The sequence below is a fragment of the Aedes albopictus genome, chromosome 3, assembly GCF_035046485.1.
Source record: "Aedes albopictus strain Foshan chromosome 3, AalbF5, whole genome shotgun sequence".
NCBI lineage: Eukaryota > Metazoa > Arthropoda > Insecta > Diptera > Culicidae > Aedes > Aedes albopictus.
The window spans coordinates 445,554,523-445,570,618 of record NC_085138.1 but is presented as its reverse complement, the minus strand read 5'-3'; the positions used below and the strand labels follow the sequence as shown (position 1 = coordinate 445,570,618).

General features: G+C 38.6%; 2 protein-coding genes across 4 annotated transcripts in view; one reads left to right on the top strand and one right to left on the bottom strand.

Annotated features, from left to right (window-relative positions):
• LOC109425914 (PR domain zinc finger protein 5) overlaps window positions 1–16,096 on the top strand; it is a 94,757-nt gene that overhangs the window by 43,546 nt on the left and 35,115 nt on the right. The window contains exons 1-3 of one of the 2 annotated variants that reach the window (XM_062856699.1): window positions 5,274–5,419; window positions 5,476–5,542; window positions 5,600–5,762. The exons of the other annotated variant lie outside the window; for it this stretch is intronic. The gene's annotated coding sequence lies outside the window, so the exon portion shown is untranslated. Of the gene's footprint in view, window positions 1–5,273; window positions 5,420–5,475; window positions 5,543–5,599; window positions 5,763–16,096 lie in introns of those variants that run through there. 2 annotated transcript variants of the gene reach the window in all.
• LOC109425912 (centrosomal protein of 131 kDa) lies at window positions 436–4,964 on the bottom strand. 2 transcript variants are annotated; one of them, XM_019701285.3, is made up of 7 exons: window positions 4,514–4,964; window positions 2,512–4,417; window positions 2,204–2,453; window positions 1,288–2,152; window positions 1,013–1,224; window positions 669–962; window positions 436–608 (listed from the first exon to the last, which is right to left on the bottom strand). In XM_019701285.3, the coding sequence occupies exons 1-7, from the start codon at window positions 4,541–4,543 to the stop codon at window positions 476–478; spliced, it is 3,690 nt and encodes a 1,229-aa protein (XP_019556830.2). In that variant the 5' UTR covers window positions 4,544–4,964; the 3' UTR covers window positions 436–475. The 2 variants fall into 2 exon arrangements, with proteins under 2 accessions (XP_019556830.2, XP_062712682.1); XM_062856698.1 differs by having other exon boundaries at window positions 2,512–4,964.

Sequence of the window (16,096 nt, the reverse complement as noted above, 5' to 3'; positions counted from 1 at the left end):
GGCAGTGTGCTCATGAAAATGATACCGGGCAAAAGTTTTTGATGAATTTCCTCTAAGAGTTACGTCTGTTTGTCTGTGCTTACACACTAAGTATAAATCGCAGAACTCGACGAAAGAATTACTTCCTTTCTCATCGCAAGGACGTGGCCAGGACAGCTTTCGACCATTGGAGGATTGCGTTAATCTTGTCTAACGGACAGTGAATAGCCTCAAATCTCTATGCTTTGGTAACGAACGGGGAGGAGGCAACCAAGGGTCCGTATATTCACCTCATTTCATCCATATTCACTCCAGTTCTTTGCTGAAGCCAGTCGACAAAGATGCAGTAAACAGCTAGTCTTGAACGAACACGCAACCACATCACTGGTGTGATGTGATGCGCTATTCTCTTGGCATTGCTATTTTAATTGAATTGAAAGTCTAAACAATTGTGATCGAAAACGATTTTTTATTTTATTGTACTTTTTGTACGGATCTACTTTATACAATAGTCTATGCGTTGCTGCCGAATGATAGCATCTTGCTTCAGGCATCTCTCTTTGAGGGATGCTATCTCCTTCTGTAAGTTCCCAATAGTGGCATCCTTCTTATCTATTGCTTGTTGAACTCTGAAACATAAATATTCTGTAGTGGACAAGGCACACCTACAACAAAAACCCTCAACCAACCTGCAATATATCCTCTCAATCTCCCGTTCACGATCCTTCTGCATGTTGGCCAAATCCTTCTGAACCTCCTTGCGCGCTTCGGTTTTCATGGTTTCCTTCTCGCGCAACAACTCTTCGCACAGCTTCTTCGAGTGACTTAGCTGCAACTCCACCTGCTTCATCGACGATTTCATATTCTGAACGGTCGCCTCACTTTCCGCCAGCTGAGCCCGTGAATCCTGATACTTTTGCTTGAGCAGTGCTTCGGCTGCCTCTTGTTCACGCATCTCCGCCTGGTGTTTCTCCTTCAGGCGGCTGAAATTGGAATTGTAAGTATTTTCATAATAAAACGGTTGCTTTCGTACTTCATCTTGGCGTCGAAATCCTTCTGATACTTCTGCGTTTCTGCGTCCACCTTGGCCACGATTCGATCGATTTGCTGATCTCGTTCAACGCGCAACTGCTGCCTGACTGTATTCTCCCGCTCTTCCATCGCCATTTTGGCAGTTTCCTCGTGCTTCTTTTTCCAAAGGGCAAAATCAGCCTCGAGCTGGTTTTGCAGTTTGGCCAGTTCCTCCTAGAAGAACATTTTATCAGTTTTAACATTTCTACCGCACATACATACTTATTTTTTCGAAACCTTATGTTTATTCTCACGGTCCTTCAGCATCTGCACGTATTCCTTGCGAGCGAATTCCAAATTCTTGGCATTGTCACTCTTCTGTTCGTGTATCTGCGTTTCGAAATACTGATTTCGATTCTTTAGTTCCTTAAGATTGCGTTCCTTTTCGATCTCAAATTCATTCAGCAGATGTTGCCGCTGCTGTTCGAAAATCGCTCGCTCCTCGCTGACTTGCTTGTCGAATCGTTCCAGCAACGCTTGCCGCTCCCTTTCGATCAACGCGTCCCGTTCCTTTTGGAGATTCTGCCTGATGTCGGCTTCCTTCTGCTCATACTGTAGCTTGAGCTCCGACACGGCACACATCATTTCATCCTTGTGCTGTCGTTTCAGCTCTGCGATTTCCTTCTGATGAGTTGCCGTCATTTTATTAATTTCCAACTCCAACCCTTTCACAGTAAGCTCCTTGATCTTCTTGGTATTCTCCCTGACCCATTTCTCCCTTCGAATTTTCTCCGCCGCCAACGCCGTATCCTTCGCTTTCTCCAGCTCCGTTTTCAGTCGGTGCTCCCAGCTTTGGTTCTGCGACTCGATTCTTCTCGTCAGCTGCGTAACCTTATCGCACAGGCCGGACTTGTCCTTGATCAGCTGATCGATAAATTCCTGATGACGACCGATGATGTCTTCGTAGTGTTTCTTCTGTTCTTTCATCTTGTTTTGGAACGCGACTTTTTCCGCTCGGACCGCCTTCATCTTGTCCGATCGTACGTTCGAGAGGTGTTCCTTGGAAAGGTGCATCGCGTTGCTCAGTTCGTTGGCACGAAGAGATAGTTTGATGACCCGTCTGGCCAGTTGGTGCACGGGGATCTCCAGTAGGTCGTTCATTCTGAAAAACGGAAACATCAAATTTTGAAGCACCTACTAGAATTGTACTTACTTCGGAACGGTTTCGATGTAGTCCGGTTCGGCAGCAAATTCCATCTCAGACCTGTCCGACTCCGACGGGACGGCCGACTTGAAGGCTTTCTCGCATTTCATCTCGACCTGATCGAGATAGGAAAGCAGATCCTTCACTTTATCCCTGTCCTGTTCTTCGTGACGGTACTCGCCTGCACTGTCCGGCGAGTCACGCGAATCCAGTATGTTGCTCAGTCGGTATTCCACCTCGCTCTTTAGGGCTTGAAAATCTAGGGGATAAACTCACATAACATAGTTTAAAACACTTCCAAATTTTCGTTAACTCACCCGACTTCTGCTTGGGTAGTTCACTCGCCAACGATTCTTCATCGTAGTTGGTCTGTTCGCTGCCGGCCATCTCCCGCCGCCCATGGTCATAGTGAAAGTTCGATTCATCGTCAGTCTTGTTCAAGTCAGTCGTAGGAGTTATGGGTCGTGCTTTGGCTTCAATCGGTGGTCCCAATAATATTCCGCCAGCACCGCCGTCCGGATCGCTTTCGTACGGTTTCGGAAAGGTGTCTTCGTTGCACGACATCCAACTGACGACCTTCTCCATCTGGAATTCCGAAATGTTGCTCTCCTGCCGACATAGGGGAGCGGAAAACTTAGGTGCGGCATTGTCTTTCTTAGCATTTCTCAAGATCGATTTGTGCGCATCGGCAGATTTGGGTTTATCCAGAGCTTTACCATGCTTTTTAGGGAGCAAGTTACTGTTCTTTTGATTGGATTTCACCGATTTCAGATCGTTGAAATTTTGCTCCTTCACTTTGAAATAGTTCTTGATGATTTGATTAGAGCTGTTGTCCAGTTTGTTCTTATCTAGCTTTGGAGCAGGTTTGATCGCTTGGAAATTCTTATCCACTGGAACAGGCTTTGATTCGTTATTCAAATTTAGACGTAGAGTATCTTCTTTGGTGTTTTGTTGGAATTTCTTCTCTCCTTGATGGTTGATAATCTCGTTGATGCATTCATAGTACTCGTTTATCACATCCTTCTTACCGCTTCCTGGTCTACTACGAAGCCTCTCAATTTCATTATCGGTATCTTCGGTAGCACTTGTACAACTTGCTGCTGCTATCCTGTACGTTTCTTCCACATATGTTTCCGTAACCTCAACAGTTGTGTACCGTTTCGGATCATAGGACTTTGAGTTATCTGTTGATGCCATCTTGAGTTCCATCTCTCTTCGCCTGTTGATATCTTCGATCTCCTTTTTGTAATCCTCTATGATCTTGTTCGAGTCGTCTTCATCACAGAGCGACTCTGGCGTTGAACCAAATTTGACAAACTTCTCAGACTTATCCTCTTTTGTATCACAACCAGAACTGGTCAGTTCCTCTTCAAATTTCACCAAATTAAACTTTGGCTTGATCGGTTGTTCCGACAACGGCTCCTGATATCTCCGTTCGTCGTATACAGACTCTGAATTTCGTTGGCCTATTCCATTGGAGACAGTCTGCTTCGCTAACGTAAACTCATTGTCTTCGTAATCACTGTAGTCTATCTCGTAGGGGTCGTTTGAGCTGAACGACACCCTCCCCGGCAAATCGACCTTTTTATCGGTCTTTGGTTCACTACTCTGTATCATCGACAGGTTCCCTATCTTTTTCGTCACCGGAGCCTTCCGCATGACTCCCCGAGGAATCGGAGGCTTCTTATCCATCCCTGGAAGGATCTTCATTCCATCCCTAGACCAAATGTTCTCTAGCTCCGCCTCGTTGTTCGACTCCTGAGTGTCCTCATCCATGCTGGTCTCTTCTTCCGAACTACACTCCACTAGCTTTTTTTTACCTACCGTGCTTCTTTTCTTGCTTTTCACCTTGGACATGTGCTTGGTGGATCGTGTGGCGACCACGTTGCCGGAGCACCCGGACGTTGCTAACGTCTTTGAACCCCAGTACCGCGAAATCGGTTCCGCCAGCAAAGACTTCAACAAACTGGACGAAGAAGTGCTACGTTTTGACAAATATCCCGAAGTCGAACTGTTGCTACCACCTGCGCCACCGTATGACGACTTTCGTCGGATCTGACTATCGGCCGACAGAGGTCGTCTGATGTGCGCCGGAAAGGGACGACTGCTGTTGAACGCCGAACCGGGTCGACCTCCGACCGACGATGACGGTGACGTTCCGATTCCCGCCAAGTGTTGGTAGCTGTTGGTTGGGGTGGTTCTCTCGCGCGTTGCCAGGTTAATCTGCGGTACACAAACAAATGGAAGCCCCGAAAGGTGAAATTGATTGGGACTGGAGTGAGACTTTTCAACTTCAAAAATATGACTCAATAGTCGCACCTGTGATCCGTACAAACTAAGTTCCATCATAAGTGATGTACGGTCTCGTATTTGTACATATTTTACAGCAAGTTTAGGTCAGTTTTCACTTATAATCCAACCGAAGTTGTAAGAGCGCGAAATGGATGTAAACACTAGGACTAAAAAGAAAATATCGATTTTGTTGATGGGGACCAAATAAGGTTCCATTGGTAACCAGTAGTCCGGGGAGAATCGAGATCTCCATGGTGACGCGCGTGGTACAACAAAATAGTAGGGGAAGAGAGCACGTGGCTCTCAAGGTCGTTGAGATGGCAATAGCGGTTGGCCTGTTGATATTTTGACCACGTGATTCATTTTGTTTTGTCCGATGTTCCTTTAGTCTACCTCTTCGCATTGTTAAATTTACTTGTAAATTTATCATTCAATAATATTAACCTATGAACAAACATTAGGCTTTATTTTATTTTATTCATAATTTATCATAACAATCGTATTTTATTTTACTCGGAGAGGATTTGATTTTTAAGGTAAATTCATGTACTAATTCAACACTATCACTAAGCAGGCCATGCTGGCAGCGAGGAGCATTATTATTACAGCTGTCAAGTCAACAAGTGCCACATTGCCGACGAGCAAGAACCCATAGAGCAGTATTTCAGAAGAGGTTGCAGAAACAAATGAAGAATGATTCAGAAAATAGACGTTGTACGCGACCGAACCCATGGCGTTCAGTACCGCCCATGTAGATGCGCTACCAACTACCGACACTACAACAAATCTACCGCTGTCACCAAATGACAATCAACAGAACAATAACCAACCTAATCCTATGACACAAAACAACAGAAAGCCATAGAAAGAACACGTGAATTATTTAGTGCTAAATTTGTTGAAATTTGTTTTCCCTAAAATTATCATTAAAAAGTAAGTAAAGTGAATTTCTTTAACTATATTGTAAACTAAACTTAAATTACCTATAGCTAAACACAAAACATTGAAGAATAAATAGTTACAAACGACGGACAGACACGAAGAAAACTAAAAACTGTAAGTTAACCTAAATTTGGTAAAAATCATGCAATTAATGAATAAAATTTATTATAGCTTGAAGCTTACTCCACCAAAAAGGCGAGTTTGTCTGGAGAGATTTTCTAAAACCCGTCCGTCCCGTAACAACGTTGTGGGACAAATTCAAGATTGGAGTGGATTAGTGGTGTTAAATTTGAAGGAGCAATGATAAATGGTAAATCGGATCACCTAGTTAAAGGTAATTGTGAACATTCTGACTTTCCGACGGATAGTATCAATCAAATAGGATCAGACTTAAAAAGAAAATCCCACCGGGGAATAAGTATTGCAGGAAATTGATAATGTTATTATAAAAAGGGTAGATAATGTACTGCGGTGTTCCGAAACATGTTAGACCAGAATCAGCATCCCTTTATTCGATTCAACATGGCGTCCAATGTTTTTGTTTTTATTGCTTAACTCGTGGCATAAATACGCTTGAAACATCGCCACTGCATTGTTAGGGACAGCGAGAAGAAACGATCATAGTAGTCGTGAACAAGGTCGTGAACCATCTGGGGAAGGGAGAATTGGCTGAGACGTGGTGATATAAAGACGCCGTTTCTGAGCGCAAGTAATTGAAGAATTAGGTATATTCTATTAATCATCTGATCGTGGTTTATTGAATCTTACTTTGTATTCGAGCTAGACCCTACAAGGGTATCAGTAGATCAGTCAAGAGGCACGTTCCGATGTGGATTACCCATAGGTGCGGCTAAAGGAAACTGGCAAACTCCAATGGATTTGACGTTTCTTCTCAGCTCCATATTGCGATCAAGAAAACTGCAAAGATTGCACGATTCTTCATTCCTTGCCGTCCTTGCCTGAATTTTCCACACTTCGATATAAGCCAAGAAATTTCACAAGATCTGCGTAAAAATATACCAACATCTGATCGATAAATGTATCGACTCATACTGCCCGAAGCGGTTTCACATACATGATACTGGAATTAGCGATGCCAGTAAAAGCACGGGTATCCTTGAAGGACTATTTAAAAAAAAAACAGTTCAAATCCCTACAGGAGGTCCGGCAAATCCCTGGAGAAATTCCAGGAGGAGTCCCTATCGGAATCCAAGGGGAAAATTGTTTAAAGACTCCTAGAGGAAACCTTACATGATCTCCCGGTGTAATCTCTATAGATATTTCCGGAGGATTCCTTGGAGGAACCCCTATAGAAATTTCTGAAGAAATTTGTAAAGTAACCCTGGATAAACCCTAATGGAATTCCGAAATAAATTCTTTTTGGAAATCTAAGAGAAATCTATGGAGAACCCTTCGGGAAAATCCACGAAAAAATCCCTAAAGATCCCTAGTGGATTTTTTTTTATTTGTATTAACGAGATTTTTAGCCCTAGGCTAGTTCATCTCGGTACCCACGCTTTACTTCCCTTCCGAAGGAAGAACTCACTATTTTGTGAGTTTGTCGGGAGTGGGATTCGATCCCAGGTCCTCGGCGTGATAGTCAAGTGTTCTAACCATCACACCAGGTCCGCTCCCCCTAGTAGAATTTCGGAAGGATTCCGAGAGGATTTCCTGAGAAAAGTTTTCATTAAGAAGTGGTTATGATGATTCTTCTACTAAATCTTCAGAACGTTTTTCCGGTTATTCAAGAAAGTCTAGAATGCCGTTCAGAAGTCCCAGGTATTCTTACGAAAACCCTCTTACAAGTTTCTTCAGAAATTCTTTCCGGAGGAACAGGCAGTTCAAATAATAATTCTTCCGGAAGGGCTTCCAGGACTTCCCTAGAAATTCTTTTAGGAGTTCTCCTAGAAACCAAAAAGAAACCAATTCGCCAGGAAATTCTTTCAAAAGTATCACCAGAAATGTATGCCAGAGTGCCTTCTGAACTTTTTGTAAGAATTTCTCGAGTTATTTTTAGCCTTCTTTCAAATATTTCTGTGAATCGAGAATATTTTTATTTTGGAGTTCTGTATGGACTACTCTAGAAATTTCTCCTAGAATCTCTTTAGATATTCCTCCATGCAATCATTTAGAAGGTCTTCCAAGGATTTCTCAAGGATATTTCCAAAACATACCCTCCAGTACTTTTTTTCAGAAATTCTTCAAATCGAATCGATTTGATCAGAAATTTGTATCCAAACTTCAGCAAGGCTAAGTCTTAAAAAAATCTTTCTGCAGAAATAGCTCCAAGGATTTCTTACGGTTTTCTTCCAATGATTTATCCAAGGCCTAGGCCTAGGAGCTCAATCATGTATTTCTACAGGGGTTTCTTCAGGATTTTTCTTCCAAAATGTGATGTTTCTGTAAGAATTTCTCCGCAGATTCTTTCAAGAATTTCTCCAACTATTTTTTTACGATTCCTTAATTCATTCCCACGATTTATCTTAGTAATTCTTCAATAATTATCCAAAAACCGTACCCCAAATAGGTCAAGGATTCCCTCTAAAATATCTCCTATTTGTGCAAGAATTTTGCTGGAATTACCTCAAGTATCCCTCTAGCAATTTGTCGATGAACTTCTCCAGCACGCTAACGCCGCTTAGCACTAAAGTTCATAATTTCCAGATTACACCAATTTTTGGTGTAACCCTTGCACATTCACAAAATCAGCTCCTGTGTCCGCAAAATCGTTAAATTCGCAAATTTTTTTGTACAGCAATCTAGCTAGGTTTACTAGTGACCTTGGAAAACAAAAAAAAAATATCGACATTTCGCATCTAGACGAGTGTACGAGCTGTTTTTGAGAATGTGTAACTGTAACACATTTTTGTGTGGTCTGGAAATTATGCACTTATGAGTAGGGCTTACACATTTTAGTGCTGAACGGTTTTACTGTGAGGAATTCTTCCAAGGATTTTTACAAGATTGCTTCAATCAACTTCAAGATTTTTCCCATGAATCCTCCCAAGGAATCCTTTTGGAATGCTTCCAAAGACTTCTCCAGGAAATCTTCCAAGGATTTTCTGGAAACTCTCGCAATATTTATTTCAGGAGTTCTTTGGAAAAATCTTCCGGGAAATTTTGCAGGATACCTTCAGAGAATCTCCAAATATGTTCAGACATTCATCTGGGAAACCTTTAAATACTTCTTCACGAATTCTTTCAATGATTTCACCGGGACTTCTTCAAATGGATTATCCAGGTATTTTCAAGAATTCCAAACAATCTTACAATGAATCCTCCAAAAAAGTTTCAAGGAACTCTTCTAAGAATTCTTCTAAATATTAGTACTGAGATTAATCCAGAAGTTCTTTACCATTTCCTCCAGGTATTAAAATTCTTTCAAGATGGAAGACAACCTTCTTCAGGAACTCTTCCAAAAGTTAATCAAAAATATACTCCGGTGTTTCTTTATCTATGAATTTTAGCAGTAGAGAAATTATTCCAAAAATTCCTTCATGAATGTCTTCAAGAACTATAATAAGGATTACTCCAGTAATTTCTTCAATGAATCCTCCAGGAATTGTTCCAATTGCTTCTTTTTATGCTTTTTTCCAAGTGTTTCTTCAAGAGATCTCTCATGGATTATTTAGATGTTTCTTCTAAGATTCCAGAAATAGCTACATGAATACGTCCACGGATTTACCTCGAAATTCCTACAGGAATACTTCCAAAGATTTCTCCATAAACTCACCCAAGAAACCTTCTAGGAATCCTCACAAAGAATTTCTCTAGTAACTTCTGCAAAAATCCTAGATGAATTTCTGGAAAAATCTTGGGAGAATTAAAAAAATATAAAATAAATCCCTAAGATGTCCTTTGAAAAATTCTTAGAAAAAATCCTCGTAAGAATTTCTGAAAGAATCTTTGGATTTTTTTTTTTTGAGGAAATCCTTGGAAGAATTTCCGGAGCTATTCTTGCAAGAATTGCTAAACACATCCTCAAAAAGTTGACTAGAAGAATCTGTGAAAAAATTTCTGAGAAATCCTAGAATTAAATTCTGGAAAAATCTTTGGAGCAATACCTGTAGAGATCAGTGAAAGATTTATTGGAAGTAATAAATAAAAAAAAAAAAAAAGGACACGGACAACGTCTTCAGCTTTCGGCTGTACAGACTGTTTTAAACTTAACATTAGACAACGGACAACGGAGCATGCACCAGTGGAAACGGGGAAGAAACTATTCTCACGAAAAGTTTCAACGCCCGAAGCGGGAATCGAACCCTCACCCCATAGCATGGTGCGATTATAAGCTTGGTGACCCTAACCGCACGGCTACGAGGCTCCACTTAAAAACGAAACGAAAATTCTTGTAGAATTTTGTAGAAGAAAAAAAGAAGAATATTTGGATTTTTTTTTGTACTATTGTTTGCAGGAATTTCTGGATGAATAGATTTATTAATTTGGATCAGTTCTTGAATGAATTACTAGGCGAGCCCTTAAACGATTTCCTGGAAGAATTTTTGGAAGTTTGCCTGGAGAAATTCTTTGAAGTTCTTTGAAAAATTCGAAGAAAAAGGCTTAAAAGATTCCCTAGAGAAGACGTTGGAAGGATTCTTGAGGAAATTATTGGAAGAATTTACAAAGTATAATGAATTTCTGAACAAATCCTTAAAAGAACTACCGAATATTTGATAGACAAAATTTCTCGAGAAACCCCTAGAAGAATTTCTGTAGAAATTCTAAAAAGAATTCTTGGAAAAATTACAAGAAAATCTAGGAAAAAATTCTAGAAATTTTCGGATGAATCGCTGAAAGTTTTTTTGGGCAAAGTTTTCAAAGACTTAAAGAACATTCAATTGAGATAATTGCTAATTATTAGACAAACCCCTAAAACGCATCATTGGGATTATGCCAAGAGAAATCGTAAAACGAATGCCTGAATGAGTCCTTGGAAAGATTCTTGGAGGAGTCCTAAGGAAAAATCGTGGTAGATATTCGATAAAAATTCATTCTGGGTAATTTTTGAAAGAATTCCTCGACGGATTCTTAGAAGAAACAGTCACAGCAAAAATACTGTGATAAATTCCTTGTAAAAGTTTCTGGAGACATTTTTTGAATAATTCCCTTGAAGACTCCTTAAAATACCTGGAGGAATCTTAAGAAAAAATCCGGAAGAAGTTCTTGGAAGAATTCTGTGGGAGTGATAGAAATAATTTCTGGAGAAATCCGTGCAAGTTTCCATGGAAAAAATCTTACGAGGAATTTGTGGAACAATACTTTGAACAATTCCAAGAATAATTATTAGAATATTCCCAAAAGAAATCCTTTGAATAATGCCTGCAAGAATTTTAAGAAGGATTCCTGAAGAAGTTGATATCTGGGCATTTTTTTATTATCGTAAAAATTGGGCCGAAGGATCTCAGATTTTCATGAAATTTTTTCCACAGGCTGGGCTCATGAATATATGAAGAAAAAAAAATTGAGAAAAATTCAGGGTCGCTTATTTTCCTGGAAAACTCAGGTGGAAATTCTTTGTTTTCCCCTGACACTACTTTGAAAAATCATAACTAAAGAACGAAACATCAAAGAAACAAAGTTTTTTTAGAAAATGAAAGCAATATTTTTGAGCAGGTTATTCCATATTTTTTTCGTTTTTGAGTTATGGCCAATTTTGTTGAAAAATGTCCAAATGTGTCATATAAGCCTTTTCTTTGAAAAATCATAACTCAAGAACAAAGCATCGTAGAAACAAAGTTTTTTTAGAAAATGAAAGCAAATTTTCTCAGGAATAAAAATATGAAAAGGAAAAAAAATTCCATTCCTAGAGAAATTATTCCAAAAATTCCTTCATGAATGTCTTCAAGAACTATAAGGCATCGTACACAAATTACGTAACGCAATAGGGGGAGGGGGGTGGTCCAGTGTAGCGTTACGATCCATACATTTTTTTTTTTGAGTTAAAAGCGTTACATGGGGGAGGGAGGGGGTCTGAAAAGACTGATTTTAGCGTTACGTAATTTGTGTACCATGCCTAATAAGGATTACTCCAGTATTTTCTTCAACGAATACTCCAGGAATTGTTCCAATTGCTTCTTTTTATGCTTTTTTCCAAGTGTTTCTTCAAGAGATCTCTCATGGATTATTTAGATGTTTCTTCTAAGATTCCAGAAATAGTTACATGAATACGTCCACGGATTTACCTCGAAATTCCTACAGGAATACTTCCAAAGATTTCTCCATAAACTCACCCAAGAAACCTTCTAGGAATCCTCACAAAAAATTTCTCTAGTAACTTCTGCAAAAACCCTAGAGGAATTTCTGGAAAATCCTTGGGAGAATTTAAAAAAAAAAAATAAATCCCTAAGATGTCCTTTGAAAAATTCTTAGAAAAAATCCTCGTAAGAATTTCTGAAAGAATTTTTGGAATTTTTTTTGAGGAAATCCTTGGAAGAATTTCCGGAGCTATTCTTGCAAGAATTGCTAAACACATCCTCAAAAAGTTGACTAGAAGAATCTGTGAAATAATTTCTGAGAAATCCTAGAATTAAATTCTGGAGAAATCTTTGGAGCAATACCTGTAGAGATCAGTGAAAGATTTATTAAAGTAATAAAGTAATAAATAATCATTTAAAAACGAAACGAAAATTCTTGGAGAATTTTGTAGAAGAAAAAAAGATAAATCTTTGAAGGAATTCCTTTTTGGAGACCTTCGAAGAATATCTGGATTTTTATTTGTAATATTGTTTGCAGGAATTTCTGGATGAACAGATTTATTAATTTGGATCAATTCTTGAATGAATTACTAGGCAAACCCTTAAACGATTTCCTGGAAGATATTTTGGAAGTATGCCAGGAGAAGTTCTTTGAAGTTCTTTGAAAAATTCGATGAAAAGGCCTAAAAGATTCCCTAGAGAAGACGTTGGAAGGATTCTTGAGTAAATTCTCGGAAGAATTTACAAAGTATAATGAATTTCTGAACAAATTTTTCAAAGAACTACCGAACATTTGATAGACAAAATTTCTCGAGAAACCCCTAGAAATTCTAAAAAAATTCTTGGAAAAATTACAAGAAAATCTAAGAAAAAATTCTAGAAATTTTCGGATGAGTCGCTGAAAGTATTTTTGTGTTTAAGTCTTTAAACACTTAAAGAACATTCAATTGAGATAATTGCTAATAAAAAATTGCAAGAATTACAAGAATTAAGTTTTTTGCATAAAAAACTATTGAAGGAATACTTATGAGAGTTCCTAGACAAATTCTTAAAAGCAGAGAAATCCTTGGAAGAAATATTGAAAAAATCCTCTGCCGTGTGCAGCATAGTTGTTCTATGTTAATAGGGAATCCCATAGAACATAGGACAACTATGCTACACACGGCAGTCCTCAGATTTTTTTTTCTTGGGTGCCTTCAAATGGGCCAAAGACATCACATATGACCCCGGCGATGGAACTGAGCATAACAAACGTGTTGGCGGTAACATCGACAAAATAGTTTCAAAAGGAATCCTTAGAAAAAAATTCTGGAGAACTTCTTGAACGAATTCCTGGAGGAATCTTTCAGCGAATTCCAAAGAGAATCTTAGAAGAATGTATTGAACAATTCTTGGAAGAATTGCTGGACATATACGAAGATGATTTCTCGAGAAATCCTGGAATGAAAATTCCGGACTATGCCTTCCTAATACCAGAGGAATCCATACTATTTTTAAAAAGGATTTCCTGGAAATGATTGTAAGCAATTCTCAAAAAGTTATTAACAGAAAATTTGACCAACGTGAAATTCTTGAAATAATTCTTGGGAAGATCTTTTGAAGCATTCTGCCATTGGATTAACCATCACGCGGTGGCTGCCACAGTCAGTACCACGCTGATGCTGTGTTCAGCAAGCGAATAATGCCTGAAAAAACACTTCGCATAGTGGCGGAGGATTCTTAAGGCGAAACTGGAAGCATTTCCTCATTTTTTTGGTTTTTGATTTTTTATTAAATATCGAAGCAATATTTTCAAAATCGTTTTCGTTTTTTCAGAAACCATTTTTTAGTGAAATTTTGTTCAAAAATGGTTTCTGCAAAAACGAAAAACATTTTCTACTGCGTAAAAAAATCAGAAAATACCCTGATCCATACTCTACATGTGCACGAAAACCGATTTTGAAAATATTGCTTCGTTATTTAATGAAAAATCTAAAACCAAAAAATGAGGAAATGCTTCCAGTTTCGCCTTGTTTCGTTCTTGAAAGAGTATTTGAAAGAATTCTTGGGGGAGCCTTCAGAATAATTCCCTGGAGAAATCCGTGGATTTTAAAGAATCTTTAAAGAATTCATTAATCGAATTTCCCGTGGATTTCTTGCAAAAACATCTTGGATAAATTGAAGGAATTCGTGAAATAATTCTTAGATAAACTCCTGAAGGTTTTTTGAAAGCGTTCCAGCATATATTACTTTAGAAGTTTCTGAAAAGATTGTTTAAATTCTTGGAGAAATTATTAGATAAACCCCTTAAACGCATCATTGAGATTATGCCAAGAGAAATAGTAAAACGAATGCCTGAATGAGTCCTTGGAAAGATTCTTGGAGGAGTCCTAAGGAAGAATCATGGTAGATGTTCGATAAAAAATCTGGGTAATTTTTGTAAGAATTCCTTGAGGGGTCCTTAGAAGAATCAGTCATAGCAAAAATTCTGAGATAAATTCCTTGTAAGAGTTCCTGGAGACATTTTTTGGATGATTCCCTTGATGAATCCTTAAAATAATACCCGAAGGAATCTTAAGAAAAAAATCCGGAAGAAGTTCATGGAAGAATTCTGTGAAAGTGATAGAAATAATTTCTGGAGAAATCCGTGCAAGTTTTCCTAGAAAAATCTTATGAGGAATTTGTAGAACAATACCTAGAACAATTCTATGAATAATTATTAGAATATTCCCAAAAGGAATCCTATGAATAATGCCTGCAAGAATTTTAAGAAGGATATTTGTAAAATAAATACAAAGATTAAGAAAAACAACCGGGCGCTGTTGTCATAGTTACCGTTATTAGGCGGCGTCCATTCGCAATGTAACGCTAAAACCAACCATTTGTGTCTTTTTAACATTGGTTCTCTTATTAAGTATTGGTTCCCTTATTAAGCATGTAGCTCGCATTTTCATTCTTCGAAACTTGAAATTTCTCTACGAGGATTTTCCAGAAAATATTGGAAGATAATGTTTAGACATGCCTTCCAGGATTTCTCACATTTTCTTCGTGTTTTTCCACTACTGTTTTTTTTTTTTGATTCTTTCTTGAATTCCTACCAGAGATTCTATCCGAAATTATTCCTTGAGAATCTTCCAGGATTTCTGAATTTTCACCGATTTATCATGAAGTTTTTCATGGGTATCCTACAGATTTTGTTTTAAGAATTTCATCCAGAGGTTTGCCAGGTATTGCTCCCAGAGTCTCTTGTGGGATTTGCCCAAAGACATTTTTGTAGGATTTCTTTCTAGATTTATTCCAAGATTTCTCAGAGTTTCTCTTAGGATTTCTCTTGAAGATTTTCCGCAATTTTTTCTGGCGTTCCTCTTTTAGGACTTCTGCACGAGAACTTTCTGGAACTTCTCTGAGTTTCTACAGGACGCATTCCTGAGATTTCTACGAGAGCTCCTCCCAGGATCTTGTAAGGAGTTTTCCCGAATTTTCTGCAGGAATTCCTCCCGGGATTTCTCCCGAAGGTTTTTCTGCAATTTCATCAAGAAGTTCCAGTGAGCTTTTTTCTAGAGAGTTTCTCCTAGGATTTCTAAACCAGTTCATAATGATTCTCGAGACATCTCTGTTGCAGTCTCACCTAAGATTTCTTTGAACTATCCTCTGATTGATTTCTCTCAAATTGAGGGTTCCGGTGTTAGTCCTGACATGTTTCTCAGGACTATTTTGAATTTATTCTAGACATTATATAAGAATATTTTCCGGCGTGCCTTCAATGATTTCCCGTCATTTCTTGCAGAGATTTTTCCAGGTTTTTGCTCGTAGTTATTCACAGGATTTTTTGTAGTGATCCTTTTGAGTTTTTTTTTCAGAGATTTCCCCAGGATTCCCAGATTTCTGCCCGGAAATTGTCCCGGAGCTATGGGTAATTCTTTTGGAATTCCTCTGATAGTTTATCACGGAGTTTTCTAGGAGTTTTTCTCGGAAAACCTCCTGCCTGGAATAACCTGCGAAAATCATTGTAGGAAATTCCCGCAGAAATTTCGGAAAGAATCCAGTAGAATTTTGCGAAAATCTCCACAATGACCTATTGAAGAAATCCCCAGATGAACTTTAGGAGAAATTCTGAGAAAATCTGGGATATCTCGAAGAAAATTCTGCTAGTAACCTCCCAGGATGAAATATTAAGAAACTCTGAAAACCTCTAGGAGAAATCCAGGGAGGAACCAAAGGGCGAGGAAATCCAAGAGAAATATCAGAAAACTCTTTGGAAGAAATCCCTGGAAGTACTTCTGCAAGAAACTCGCAAAAATCCCGAGAGAAATTGTTGGAAAGCTATCCTGGAAAACTATTAAGAAAAATTCTCCAAAACATTTTGCATAAGTTCTAGAACGATCTCCGGGAGGAATCTAGCAAGAAATAGGGGTAGGCGGGGCATAATGAGCAGCTTAAGCATTTTGCCACCAAATCCAGTAAATTAAGTGCAACCAATGTGTAATTTTAACGT